The sequence below is a fragment of the Microtus pennsylvanicus genome, chromosome 19, assembly GCF_037038515.1.
Source record: "Microtus pennsylvanicus isolate mMicPen1 chromosome 19, mMicPen1.hap1, whole genome shotgun sequence".
NCBI classification, from domain to species: Eukaryota; Metazoa; Chordata; class Mammalia; order Rodentia; family Cricetidae; genus Microtus; species Microtus pennsylvanicus.
The window spans coordinates 3,844,258-3,859,571 of NC_134597.1; the positions used below are offsets into that span (position 1 = coordinate 3,844,258).

Here is a 15,314-nt window from a genome sequence, read left to right on the forward strand (position 1 = left end):
TTCTCGTGCGACGCTTGCCTTCAGAACACACTGACAATAGTTCCAGCAATCTGCTTGCACAAAATGCACGAGCATGTATACAGATGAAAAGAATCTATCTGAATAATGTCATCTACAGTGTAATAAAGCAAATGCTTTGGGTAGGAACAGAGCTGACGGAGCCTGTTTTCTAAGCGAACTGGCCCTCGTAAGCTAACACCTGGGATTACAGACTAGAAAACTCTCTGTCAATACATGATGGCTCCCATCCTCATTGCTTTGGTGGCCAGGTTTTGTCACGAGGGAGACAAACTGTACTGACGCTCTCCAGTGAGGATGCTTCTGACCTCTATTAGCTGGGCTGCCATTCAATGCTAAATAGTAAGCCTTATAAACTGACAGCACCAACTTCGGAAAAGGTCGATTCACACAGCCCTCTTTCCTATGATAGACGATTTATTTATGCTACAGGAACGTAGGCCATAAAAACAGGATACGAGAAATAGGTCCATATACATACACAAGGACATGGTTCTGTGTGTGCATGTGTGTGCATCGCCTGGGATGGACCAGAGCCTTATGAGAGTCAGGGGGGCACTCCACGGAGTTGCGAGCCTAAGCCTTGCCTTCCCGTGCTCTGAAGAAAAGTAGTGCAGGAGACTTTTTTTTAACTGATTAAATAGTCTTTCGAAGACAATTACTTGCTCTCCCTTTATTTCAATCATGTATGTTTAACTAAATCTCTAACTGTTACCAGTTCAGAGGGGGCTTCTGTTTACACAGTTCACAACGTCTTCACTAAACTATTTCTACCTTCAGGAGTGTAAAATGTTTACTGTGTTCTCTCTCTCTCTCTCTCTCTCTCTCTCTCTCTCTCTCTCTCTCTCGCAAATGTATTTTTAAGGCAAGTATTCTAATTTTCCTTTACTGGAAGGTCACAGAATGCTAAGAGATTTTGCAAGTCAATTCATTGAGGGAGAGAAACAAAACCAAAAACAAAACCAAAATCAAAAAACAACAGCCAGAGAGCTGGGCTAGAGCAGCCCAGTTGAGGTTGAGCCCAGCAGTCCTAAACACACAGACAGAACCTATCACTCACCAGGCCTGCTTCCAGCATTGTACTGTTAACAGCAACAAAGGGGAACCTGGGACCAAGAAGGAAGAGCACCTGTTCCAATAAAAAGGACAGGGGTCCTCCCTTTAAAGATTTACCTGAAGGGAGAACTAACAGCCTTAAAGTATTGGGGTGCTCCAGCCAACTGTATTTCTTTTCTAACCAACTAAAACCCCAGAAAAGCACCGCATGAGTAGAGCGCTCTACACCCTGAAATAAAATCACCCGGAACATCACAGAAAAGCACAGAAAAACACCTCATGAGTAGAGCGCTCTACACCCTCAAATAAAATCACCCGGAACATCACAGAAAATCCACAGTTGCGATGCTCGCTAGCGAAGCAGTTCTTAACATTGATCTCATGGAAAAGTAAGACAGAAAGAACTGGAGTCCGGGCTCACCAAGCAAAACTGGAATAAGAGAATGGACTCCATCTTGGGTGGTGACAGAAGCAGTCCACACAGGAGAGGTTCCGGCTGCTGGCTAACCAGCCCTTGGGTGTCTGGGAACTGGACTGAGGAGGGTGCCTGCAGGATACTTTCACACAATGAAACCAAATTTCCAGCTCAAAAACACCAGTAACTTCACGTGGCAATTGCCAATTCACCAAAACAGCATTTGAAAGGCAGGGCCAAGTGTGTGGAATGCTTGTGAACTAGATTAAACCGCTAGACTGGTAATTAGCGTTCTGTGGAGAGTGCCCTCGCTCAGACCTGAGCGATCGTACTCACTTCAGAAAGGCAACTTTAGCACAAAAGCACGAGCAATGTCTAGGCTTCAGTCTCAGCTCAGACACCACGGCTGGCAGCCGCTGCTCACCCAGCTCCAAAACTGGGGTGCCAGGGACTTCCCCGGAGCCTTAGAGGGGCTTAAGACTGTGACAAAATGTGAAGACAAAAGAAGCCCCAGCCTGGTGTCTTCTGCAGCGAGTCACACAGCTTGCTCTTGTATCAGCAAACAAGTCCCTACCATTTCGTCGACAGAGATATTTCGATAACAGTCATTGCCACAGTACCAAGTGCCTTTTACTAGACAGCCTGTTGAAAGACTGCCTGGCATTCTGTCATAGTGACAAGCCACTACATCATGTCACGGATGTTCAAGGACCTAAAATGTTAGAGCAGAAAGTGTTCTTCTCTCCAAGTTCATCTATGCCGTGACTCACGTCAGCACTGTTTACTTCTTACAGCTGGAAATACGTGTGCAAACAAAAGAGCCATCGACAGTGTTCACTGCCCAATTATAGCGTCTTACCTGCTATTGGAAAAAAAATAGCCAACTTTTCAAGGGCCTTAGAGATGGCTCTGTAGGTAACGCTACTTGCCAAAACCTGGCAACCTGAGCCTGAATCCAGGAACCCAGGAAAAGGTGGAAAGAGATAAATGACTCTGATCTCATACGCATGCACACATACCACAAATGTAAAACTAAAACCAAACTAGCCCACATCCACATATTTATTCCAACCCATCACATAAACCTAGTTTCCTCACTGAGATTAATCCCAATAGAGTCACGCACTACCTAATCCTAGGAAGGCTCAGATCATGAGGTACAGTCACACGGCCTGGAGGAATGCAGGTCGCGGGGGAAGCTCCATTGTAAGCAATTCTGAATTTTCACTGAGGTTACCTGAAGAACCCAGAAACAAAAAAGAAAAAACACACACAGAGAGCCCAAAGTGGTCAGCATGGCCAGCTGTTCCCCATGCAGGGCTTGTGACACCCACTGGGATGACAGGGGAGAGGGAGAGAACAGTGTCTCGGTGTTAGTGTTTATGTAGTACATTTCCAGGGCCATGAAAAGCCAAGACTAAAAGAGGTTCACTTGCACAGCCTGGAGAGAAAATGAAGACGATACACTCTGGAAGCCAACCTATGCGGATGTCTAAGGGCAGGACAAGGCCTGGTGAGGCACGGCTTTAAGCTTCACAACTAATTGGAATAAAACATCTCTTGATCTGCATAAAATTTATTAATTACATATTTCTGCTATTAATATAAATTAAGCTGCTTTGGGCCGACTTGGATTTCACACTGTATCCCCAAAGATTTATTTATTGGAATCAGCAACACATTCTTTCTAAAATCTTACTGGAGAACAATGAGTACTTTTATTTGATAAGGTTTAGTGCTGGGCATAGATGCAGATGACTTCAGTTTATTACAACATGGCTTGTGTGTGTGTGTGTGTGAGAGAGAGAGAGAGAGAGAGAGAGAGAGACAGAGACAGAGACAGAGAGACAGACAGAGAGAGAGGGAGGGAGGGAGGGAGGGAGGGAGACAGAGAGACAGAGAGAGAGACAGAGAGAGAGACAGAGAGACAGAGAGACAGAGAGAGAGAGGGAGGGAGGGAGAGAGAGAGAGAGAGACAGAGAGAGAGAGAGAGGGAGGGAGGGAGGGAGGGAGGGAGAGAGAGAGAGAGAGAGAGAGAGAGAGAGAGAGAGAGAGTCTCACTGTGTACCTCTGTCTGGTGTGGAACTCTGTATTTAGACCAGGCTGGCCTTGAAATCACAGCCTCCCCAGCTCTGTGACTAAGGGTGTGTTGTGCATCACCACACCTGAATATTCCAGGTAGAAGAGTAGGGAAAACTTTTCAAACTGCCACTAAACACTGACCTGTCATCCTGGAAAGTTATTTTAAAACATAAAGTGAATGATATTTATAATAATTAAGATGCAGTACCACACAGTACCAGAATTTATGTAGGATCCAAAAGCAAATTTTTTGACCTAAGAATTTGGTTTTGAGGTTAGAGGGATGGGTCAGCTGGTAAAGCGCTTTTCATTCAAGGATAAGGGCTTCAGTATGGGTTGCCAGGCACGCATGGAAAGCTAGGTGTGGCCACGTGCCTGAAATCCCAGTGTTGGGGAGGTGGAAACAGGAGGCACTGGGGCTGACTGCAAGCCAGTCTAGCCAATCAGTGAGCTTCAGGTTCAGTGAAAAACAACTGTCTCAAAAAGTGAAAAGTGATAGAAGGCAGCCAGTGTTGACCTCTGGCCATTACAGGCTGAGGCCAGTGCTGCTGGAGAGCTCAGCTGAACCACTCTGCCAGGCGCCACTCCGGTTACAGTCACCCTGCATCTCAGTCTCTCTAAGGACAGCTTGTTGGCAGGTGTCAGGAAGGAGCGCCTCCTAGATGCCCTACGGAGACATGAACTTGCTCCAGAAGTACAGTTATGTCCTTGAAGTAACGGTCATTTAAGCAAACGAGGAAAAGAAGTTACCTTGTAGATGCCGAAGAAGCCCAGATCTCGCACCACAGACAGAGCACTGACTCTGGGGCCAGTGGTGATCTCTCCAGCCACTTGCAAGCGGATCTTGACAATTTCTAAAGGATTGGTGAAAATTACCTGGGAGCCTCCTGCCTAGAGGGAAAAAAGGAAAAGTTTAAGGTCAAAGCTGAGGTGTGCTAATGGGGCAGGAAGAGAAGAATGACATCTTTGAATGAAGTTGAGGACATTCTGTCCTCACAGGACGATCGTTTCAGGTCCTATCCAACAATTAAAATGGATGGTGGATCAGCAAGATGGCTAAGTGGGTGAAGTGCTTGCCATCACGCCTGAGAACTCGACTTCAATTCCGGGCACCTACATAAGAGAAGAAGAATTGCCCCCCAGTCAGGTTGTTCTGCGACCTCCACTTACGCATGCCCACATGCGAGCGTGCACACACACACATGCAATTAAATTCAGAAAAGAAATAAAAAAATGCAGCTAGGGAATAAGTGTAATCAAAATCCAGGTGTAGCCAGAATACTTCAAGTACAGAGGTCCTGCCTCCTCAGTGTGGAGGAGAAGAGGCGACAAAGACCCGAGGAAGGCTACCGTTGACCCCCACTCACACGGAAATGACAAGGAATCTCCAGTGGCAGGAACAAGGCCTGGGCATGCACAAGACTCCGTGTTTGATCCCCAGCACCAGAAAACAAAACTGATTTCAGTAGGATAACTACCCCTACAACACCTAAGCCAGAGACAGAAAGGCAACTAAAGAGAAGATAATCAAACAACAGCAGGATCCTCGACTAGCACTTGATGGGGCTACTCTCACCATTTTATTTATGTATTGCCTGGGTGTAGAATCGCTCTACTTACATAAACTAAGTGATATGTCAAAATGGTAAAAACGTGAATTCAACCCTGTATACTGTATGTTCATTTGCTCCAGTGAGATTTGGATGCCACACCCCTGAGATCACCACTGAAATATTTAAATACAGGGAAAAAAACCTCATGTTGAAGCTAAATCCACATAAGTTACAAGCAACTATGATTTTCTTAATATTCTTTAATTTGTTATTTCTTAATCACAAATACAAGTTTTATATGATCCAACTAAATCAATCACGATGCAACACAATTCTAAATATCTATTATGCGATGATGTTACCGACACCAGACCGCAGATATGAGGCTAGCACAGCTTACAAGATGTCGTCACAGAAACAGATAAACTGGGGCTGACATCAAACAAAAGTGCCTCCTGGAAGATTTTTGCTCTCAGGACTCAGTGCATGCACTGTCTCAAATTATCTGTCGGTATTCTATGGAATGCATTCAACTATAATGGTGGTCTTGGAAGTATTATTTATAATGAGAGATGAGAAACAAGAGCTGTGTTAAAGTGCAGTGTGCTTGCTGAGTGGAAAGGGTCACAGCATACACAGAAGACTCACACCTGTAGTAGGGATACCACAGAGGTGATAAAATTAGAGTTTATTTTTTTCTTGATATATTTTCAATTTCTACATAGATCATGTGTTACCAGGAAAATGTTAATTTCTAAAGTGGAAGAAAATGTTCATTACTGTTTCTCTCTTTTCAACAATTTAATACTGTGGTAACTTGAATAGGTACGGCCCTCATAGATTGACGTATTTGAATGCTTAGTCCATAGGGAATGGAACTCTTAGGAGGTATGGCTTTGTTGGAGTAGTTGTGGCCTTATTTGAAGAAATATGTCTATGGGACAAAACTGTTGAGAGGATTCACTAGGATGGAATTAGCCTAAGGGCTGGCTTCGCTCGGATTTTAGTTGTTTTCAGAGGAGAGAAAACTTTCATGGAGCATACAGTGCAAGGGATAGGAGGCTAGCATGCAAAGAGACATTGTTGCCTGCAACCCGAAGGATGTCTCAAAGCCCCAATCAGGCAGTCCAACAGGTTCTCAAGCCGGCCCTCTCACAGCAAGCAGGTAAGGAGGCAGCTGAATGTCCCATGTGAAGACGCAGCATCAAGTCACTTATCTGGCAAATCACCGCATTCAGTATAAACAGCAAAGAGATGCTGACTACGTATCAGCCTGCTGCTTAAGGCTGGCTCTACATGTTTAGGGTCCATCTGCCTTCTCTTAAGGCGCTGGGTCTGTGCCCCGTAAGGGGTAGTGACGTCTAGACGCCACATCGGATAACTAATTAAGAATTTCCATATCTCAGCCTGCTAAAATTCTTCCTATGTGATTACGCGCATTGAGGACTGAAAATTCTCTTCACTATGCAATCTGTAGGACACCTGTCAATTCTGAGGGTTTGCTCAGCTTTTTATGAAAGCTCTGATTCTAATTCCAATCTCCCATATTATTTCAGAGAGTAGTTTTTATGTTTTCCTTTGATCTCGCAGTCAAGCATTGCCATTACCAAAGGTATAATTTTTAGGCACAGAATTGTCTCATTATTTAATTTCTTTACAAACACCTGTAAAACCTAACAATGTATCCAATAAAATAGGAGCTTATTCTCAACTCCCTAACTCCAACACAATAGACAGACATGAGTTCTTAGGACTAGCAGAGCTTGCAAGTTAACACAAGAGAAAAAGTACATTTCATAGGGCTGTTGGGATTAGATGTATCAGAAAGAAATGGTAGCGGTACCAGGAAAATGGAAATGATATCTACCTAGCCTTTGGCAGACTAAGAAATAAAAATCCTATGGACCCAAAGCGGCACACTGGAAAGGTATCGAAGATGAAAAAGATCCTTTAGGGTCCAGCTGGAGGGAAATGAGACTTGAAGGCACCGAGCGAAGATGCTTATCATTAGACGCAGTGTCTGGGCATCTTCAGAGCTTGATCACTGCACAGCAAACTCACCGCCTGCTGCTCCAACTCCTGCTCTATTGTCCATTCAGAGCGCCTTAGCCACGTCCCTCCTCGGTCGAGATCAAAGACACCTCAAATGGGCCAACAAGGAACAGGAACGCCTATTATACACAGAGACTTTGTGTCCCTCATCACTTAAGAACTCTGGCTGTGTGAAGATACTGGCCTTTGTGGACATGTGGTTTTTGTCACAAATCATTTTCCTATGACTCTCTGGAGTCTCTGGTGGAAGAAGGCCTGCGATACTGTACTTACAGTGACGTACTGTACTTACGCCCCCCCCCCCCCGCATATTGGACCAGCAGTTTACCCAGGGCTACAGAAAAGGCATGTGAGAAAAATAATTAACACATATGATGATAGAGTTAAGTTCCAGACAAGACAATCCAAAGGAGGGCAAGGCATTTCCTATCAATGGTGTTCTGGGACATGAGAAGACAAAACGTTCGCTGGCAACAGAAGAGAGCTGTGGATTCAGGTGTCTGAGCCTTTGTGTCCTTAAACCCAACAGTTAATCCACAACGGAGGTGCTTGAGAACAGAACAGTTGAGTGGCCGGCCTCTGAATCACAGGGACACACACACACACACACCCTTACTTTACATGTTTCATAATTTTTGCTTTGGTTTCCATGTGGTCCAAGAGCCATAGGCTGCGCACAATGCAGGGAGAGAAGAAATGACATAAAGGTAGTGACAGAAGATTCTCTGAGCAAGGGACCCGCTGTAACACATCAGACAAACGAGATGCCGATCGTGAAGGTAAGCGTGACCGGACGTAGTACGCCACTTATTTCCTGTGTCCCGGGAGGTGGGACAGATCTTCAGGGTAATAGTCACTTTGCTGTTGCTTTTGTCTTAATGAACAAAATAAGGCAGAGGGGTGGGGTTTAACCAACAGGATGTCACACAGCTAGAAGGTGAGGCTGAGATGCCAAGGTAAAATTGCTGGCGTGCTTTCGAGAACATATTTATACTTATTTTTGCTGCCGTTGCTGCTTTGAGGCAGCGTCTCACTATGTAGCCCTGGGTGGCTTAGAACGCACTGTGGAGATCACACTGGCCTTGAATGCACAGAGCTCTGTCTGCCCCTGCTGGGATGAACGGCAGGCACTACCAGGCTGGCTCATACTGACACCTCTTATCGTGGCAGCACGAAGGCCCTCCCCAGAACGGCTGGCTCGAGACCAGTGGTTCTCAACCTTCTTAATGATGCAACCCTCTAATACAGTTACCACAGCATGAGCTGTGGTGACCCCCAAGCAGAACATTATTCCTTTGCTACTTCATAACTGTAATTTTGCTACTGTTATAAACCATAATATAAGTATCTGATATGTAGGATATCTGATATGCGACCCCCAAAAGGCTTAATAACCACAGGTTGAGAACCACCACTCTATATAGAACAGATGGGTCTGAAAGAGAATGGCCAAAAATGAAACCATGGAGCCAAATCATGGAAAGCCCAGGCTGGGGAGAAGGACTGGATCCTGACCACCACCTAAGAGGGCTGTGTGCAGTGGCTGTGCTGTGGCTGAATTTGGGTAAGAAGAGGATGCGTAAACAGAACCCATTTAGGAACTGCAGGGGAGCACCAAGACTGGGAAGAGCTTAGATAACAAATGGGTGTGTCTGGTGCTAATCTGGGAAAGATGGCACCGAACCAAAGGTAACAATTAGGGTTTTAGTAGATTGGGTGAGAGATAAAAGGTACAATTAAGATAATTGTGTCTGTAACAAAGAGAAGGGGAGGGGTGACAGGCAGTGGGTACAATAAAGACCAATAAAGACCTACATTCTAGAATGTAGAATGGAGGTGAGGTCAAAGAGTTGAGTTTTTGCAGCTATTTCCCAGGACAGACAATAATAAAGAGAACCATGAACACTGACTGTGACTTGGGAGATAACCACGCCTCTGCTGCCACTCAACCTGGAGTATATATGAGGATGGAAGGAAAAGAGAGGTAAACAGAAACACTGATCGTACGGAGAACTGGGGGCGGGGAGGGGGGTCAAGAATGTGTCTTCTAGAAAGGAGAGGAGGGGACGTGAGAAAAGCTCCGTCCTTCCGAGACTGTGCAAGGGCAATGGGGACTTAGAGCCACGAAGGGGAAAGGATGTAGAGTGTCGGGATAAAATAGTGGGGAATATTTGTTCCTTACTAAAGCAAACCAGAATCGTTTCCGAGTACCGGAGAAGGGTGAAAGATAGTCATGCTACAATCCACACTCAGAGATGCTAAATCACAAGGGCGGGGGTGATGACACATGAAGAGTCTCCCTGGGAAGGGGAACTAGGATAGCTTTTGTAGGTGGACTGGGGGCCACGTGGGGATGGGGACAGGGCAGATCAGGTCAGGGAGGAAGGGACCGAGGAAGAGAGTACAGAGGAAAGTGACCGGAATGAGGACATTTAGGGGGTGATGCGGAGTGAGGACTCCTAGTAACGGAAGCTGTGGACCCTGAACTAACCATCTTCTAACCTTCTTGCCTAACCAGGCAAAGCACCCAGGGTGAGACTGGATCAGCAACCCAGCCACAAAACCTTCAGTCCATGCCTGTCCTGTCTGCAAGATGTGCTGGGGCAATGGTGGCTCAGAGCTTGGGAGAAGGGCCAACCAATGACTGGAGGAAGCCCATGCCTGATACGTCTGGATGACCAGTAATCGGAAGCTGGGTGTTCTAGTGATTTAGGGTAGAACCACACATGACTAACGGGGGGGGGGGAGGGAGGGAGGGAAAAAACACCCAGAAATATTTGCTAGTGATATTCTGCCATATTTATAGATCAGTGCCTAGCCAAAATGACATCACAGAGGCTTACTCAAGCAGCTAACAGAAGCAGATGCAGAAGACCAACAACCAAACATTAGGCAGAGTTAAGAGAATCTCACATAAGAGGGGAAGGAAGGATTGATTGTAGAAGCCAGAGGGGTAGCAACACCAGAACACGGCCCACAGAATCAACTAAACATAGGCTCACAGAGACTGATGCAGTGACCACAGAGCCTACATGGGTTTTCACTAGGTTCTCTGCATGTATGTGATGGTTATAAGTGTGGTATTTTGTGAGACTCCTAACAGTAGCAGGGGGAGTCTCTGACTCCTCGGCCTGCTCTTAGGTCCCTTTTCCTCCTACTGGGTTGCCTCATCCATCCTTGATATGTGGGATTATGCCTAGTCTTTCTGGATCAGTTGATATCACTGGGAAGCCTGTTCTTTTCTGAAGGGAAATGGAGGAGCAGTAGATTTGGGAAAGAAGGGATGTGTGGAGCTGTGAGGAGTGGCGGGAGGAGAGACTGCAGATGGAATGTATTGTATATGAGAGAAGACTAAAAAGAAAATTTGAAGACTTTTCTGGAAAGTAAGTTCTAGGCCAGCCTGAGCTACATGGCATGAGAGGAACAGCTCCAGCCATATAGCCAAAGCCAAACATACACCCCTTGGAACTGATGGCAGAAACAATATTCTGGGGCCCTACAAGAAGTTACAGCAACAACACGGATGATCTTGACAAAGAGGAAAGCACTCGTGTATGTTCAACACAAACAGCCTGCAAGCCGCAACAGGAAGCCAATATCCAAATACAACGTAGGGCTGTACTTGTACCTCCCAACAGGGGACCCAAGTCACAGGATCCCACGGTGTGTACGCGTAAGAGCCTACTGTGTGTATACATGACCCATAGATGGGTAAAATCAGTGCCATGTAGATTCTTACCCAGGCAGATACTATATACTGAATAAAAACATCTGACGATCCACTTTCTTTCACTGAACACTAGCAAAATAAAGGTTCTGTGGCACTTCTAAAAGGCAAGACGCTGACATTCAAAACTATTACCTATCCCCCGAGTAGAAAGACAGAACTGGTATATCCAAAATGAGTTTATATCCTAACTTTTGTTTGCAAATAAGTATCATTAGCAGGAAATAGCTATGTAAAATACAGAGGACCAAAATGAAGAAAATTACAGGTTTTGTGGTTTGTTCTAACAGAGATAAAAGATTCGAAGACTAGGGAATCACTATTGTTATTAGGAAGATTCAACGTTATAAATGCTATGTTTGCCCAGGACTCACTTTAAAACTCAGATGTTATAAAAGATACAATGAAACACATATTTTCTTTCAATTAATTTAAGTATTGTTAAAATGTAATTTCCCCAAAAATTTAACTTAACATTCAGAGCAATTTTCCTAAACAAAATCTCAATTCAGTTTTCTGAAGATGTTAAAACATACGATATCCTAAATAAGGTCATGTGAAGAATTTTATTGGTGCCCGCTCATGAGTTAGACTGTCAGAGAAATTTAAAGTGTGGCGTACGGTGGATAATCGAGGAGATCTATAGACAGAGGGGCACAGAGGACACTGGGAGGCGTACACGGGCAGTGCAGCTGGTGGAAGAGGGCAGCTCCTTCTGCCCTGCACACAAGCATGCCGCATCCTAGTCAGCCGCTGTTTACTGATCTTCCCTCCTTTAAGAGACGGTAGCTAGAGGACCAGTTCAGATGGGTGTCAGCATCAGTCCCGTCAGCCACAGTGAAGGGATGCAGTCCAACAATCTGGCATCGTCTCCAGCTTCTATGAGCTACTGCATCCCATGATTCTCGTCTTCATCTAGAGCAGTTAGTCAGGGGTCCTGCACCAGAAGGGTTACAGGCATGGACAGGACAATGCAAGACTCGAAAGATCTTGACTTAGTTCACATTTGTCAAGCCGTGGTTTACTGGCTATGATATGAGGGCTTTCCCAGAAGCAATGCAGCCATGCAGTAGACTTTAACAGCCAACAGTCTGTGTCGGTGTCTCTCTGTCTCTGTCTCTCTCTCCCCGGGATCCCTCCATATAGCCCTGGCTGTCCTGGAACTAGCTATGTAGACCAGGTTGGTCTTGATCTCATAGGTCCTCCTGAGTGCTGGCACTAAGGCATGAGCCGCCACGGCCTGGCTAATGCCCTTTTCTTAACACCTTTTTCTTTAGTTCTGGAATGTGCAAGCTCTCTAATTCTTCTGGCCTTCTTAGCACCAGGAGGTAAAGGTCTTTCCTTGAAGAAAGCCAGCCCCCCAACACAGACTGCTGCTAAAACCATTTCCAGAAGGTTCGGACAGCACCAACTACACATGCTGTCCTGCAGGTCCCTTTCTGGAATGACGAGGTTCCCTAACAACTAAGACAAAGGTGCTAATGAAGGGCCTCATGCAGGCGAGAAGGCACTCTACCACTAACCTCCATCCGTGGCCCTTGGAAGGGCAGCCATTTCTAGACTAACTTACCAAGAATGACAATGCCTCATGCACCCTTTGTCTTCGTCCCTCCCCTCAAAGGCCAGAGTATGCTATTTGTGGGGCACTTGCAGTACAGCAGGCACAGTGCTGAACCCCACACAGACATCTTCTGCCTCCAGTCATGACACACAGGCTCCGTTATCCATGCCTTTCTGAAGATGAGGAAGGAAAGAGCGAGCCCATGCTGCCCTAATTTCAAACCAAAGCTCAGAACCTTTATTCTGATTTACTATTAAAGAAACTGAGCATTGAAATTTGTTTTCAGTTTTCTTTCTTGTTTGAGTAGAGTGACTGACTATATGTCTTTGGCCAATTTGATCATCTGGACCAGAGTTTCAGTGACTTGGTGATGCTTTTGACAAGCAAATAAATAAAAGATTCAGACACACCAAGGAAATATGAGAAAACATGGTTTCTAAAGGAATAGAGTTAGTTGGTTTAACAGGATTCTCCCATTTGTCTTTGTAGATTAGCAACAAGTCATAAGGAAGTCATACAAGCAGGAAGTATAACCCCCCAAATCACTAAATATGAATCTTCAAGACCTACTTTAGACTCACTCAGAAATGAATGTACAACTAGCGACAGTCTCTATTTTATTCAGATGGGGCTGCAAAGGGGTCACTCTGGGTGGTACAGATTTCACATAAACACAGAACTGCTCATGATCGGAACAGACACCTCACGTCTTTTCACACACACCACGGCTCGCACCTCTGTACAGCAGCTTCGGCTGTGGTCATTCTTGTCTGCCTCCCACAGGCCTCACAAATTCACCTTTACACCCTGTGGCTAGAAAGCACCAAACAGGGAAATGGGTTGTGGAAGCTGCAACTATGCCAGCATGGAGCCCACACACCAAGCTCCCCAAATGAGAACGGCTCTCTCCACACAAAGCATCATCATTTCCAAAATGCTCTAATTTTTCACATGATATGATTTCTTGGGGCTCAAAGCAAAATTATAGCTTTTTTCTTCTAATATCCCCTCTCACTAAAATGGCCAGGATGGGTACTCTGCAAAGAACCTGAAATGTGGCTTCTATCCGAGCTTCTCCTGGCCAATGCCTAGATGTTTGTATAAGCTTGCTAGCTTTGCGTCCACACAAGTTTGCAGCCCCAATCCTCTTCTCATGTTACAAAAAGACTTCCTTCGCTGGTAATGGCTCTGAATGTGCAGGGAATATTATGCTTGGGGGTGAGTGTACAGCTAGTTCTTTCATACAAAGAGAATTCCTAAAAGATATTTAGAAAGACAACTTAACCCTGATGTTCTGCCCTTTTTTCTGTAAACATTCAAAGAACAATGATCTTCAATAAACCTCACTAAACTGACAATATTCTTTAGATAAAATGGGTACAGACAGAAAGGTTTTCTTGTTACACGTGCCTTCCAATTTATGAGCTGGAACAGGCTCATTACCACGACTGGAGAAAGTACCAGCCACCTAAATACACTACATCTTCAGGAGCTCCTCCTTTTCCTTTTTCTCCATAACCCATTTCCTTTCATTTGTCTGAGCACAAGAAGTCTTTCTGCAAACTGTCCTCACTTAATTGGACACTATTCCCAAAAATTCATTCCTGGAACATGGGAAATCCCATCAAATGCAACTATGAAGGTTAAAAATAAAAAAAGAAGGGTCTAGTCAACAATTTTGAGAACACTAACACCTTCCTTAAAAAATAACTGAGTTCGCTGTCTACAGAAACATGGCATTATAGTTTTTAACACAATATAATTTCCGCTATGTTTTAAACTAAAAGCATTAAATATATCCATAATTTAATCACCTTCCTTTAATTTGAATTCATATGGTAGATACTTATAGCTACTTAAAAAATTAAGTGGCAAAATGTATATGAAGTATATGTATCTTGATATTTTAATTATGCTCAATTGAATGTACTTAGATTTAAAGTGCTTTTCACAAATGACATGTGCTAAGAATATCTAATTGCACACTGACATTCTAAAATATGTGCTTACATGTGTCAAAAATAGATTAATATAAAGTTATTGGATGATTTTTTCAATAAATCAAATACATTATTTTGATTATTTAGATACAAACAAAATTGCACATACAAATATGTCCTATACTAGTAAATGCCTGATGATGTGTCACATTAATATGAACATATACAATTGTGACAGCATTTGAGATTTGAGTTAAGTTAGAAAACAGGCTTCTTAAGAATTCTTAGGTTCAATGTATTTTTCTAGTTATTCATCCCAACTCGATATCAATGGAAACATCAACATAATTCAAATGTAGGCCAAGTGTTTTTCCTCTTCACAGAGATCACAGATAGAAACTAGATACTCATCAGCTAACAGAGGATGGATTAAATTAGCATGCACTGCACAGGAGAAACTAGGCATGGAAGACAAACACTCAGCAGCCTCCCAGATAAGCTGGCAAAGGTGGCCAGTCACAACGTCATTCAGGGTCATTCACTCCATGCTTGGTTCAGTCCCTTACAAGAAGTGTCCTTACCACCCCACAATCAGGTCATTATTCCAAATTGAAAAACATACCTCTGCTTAGACTTGACATTGGGACTTGATGTTATGTTCAGCATCAAGAACCACGTAATCCATTTTTTTAAAAAAAGGTGTCATACTCTAGGTAAGGTGGCCTTTTGTATTGTGCTGAATTCATAGCTATCTTCAGCAACACATGTGTTGGACATGCCTAGAATCCTAGTCAATTATAATCTGAATCACACAATTGAAAATTTGTTCACAAAATCTCTACCTCCACGTACCTCAGAATGAGACGACATTTTGAGGTAAGTCAAAAGAGGGAATTCAAATACAATCAGG

The 15,314-nt window shown here is 44.2% G+C and overlaps 1 protein-coding gene across 1 annotated transcript in view; it reads right to left on the reverse strand.

Moving 5' to 3' along the window:
- Positions 1 to 15,314, reverse strand: part of Slc25a13 (solute carrier family 25 member 13) — a 166,978-nt gene that overhangs the window by 24,800 nt on the left and 126,864 nt on the right. Inside the window, exon 14 of the mRNA XM_075953627.1 lies at positions 4,322 to 4,462. Coding sequence (XP_075809742.1) covers positions 4,322 to 4,462 — 141 coding nt within the window. The remainder of the gene's footprint in view (positions 1 to 4,321; positions 4,463 to 15,314) is intronic.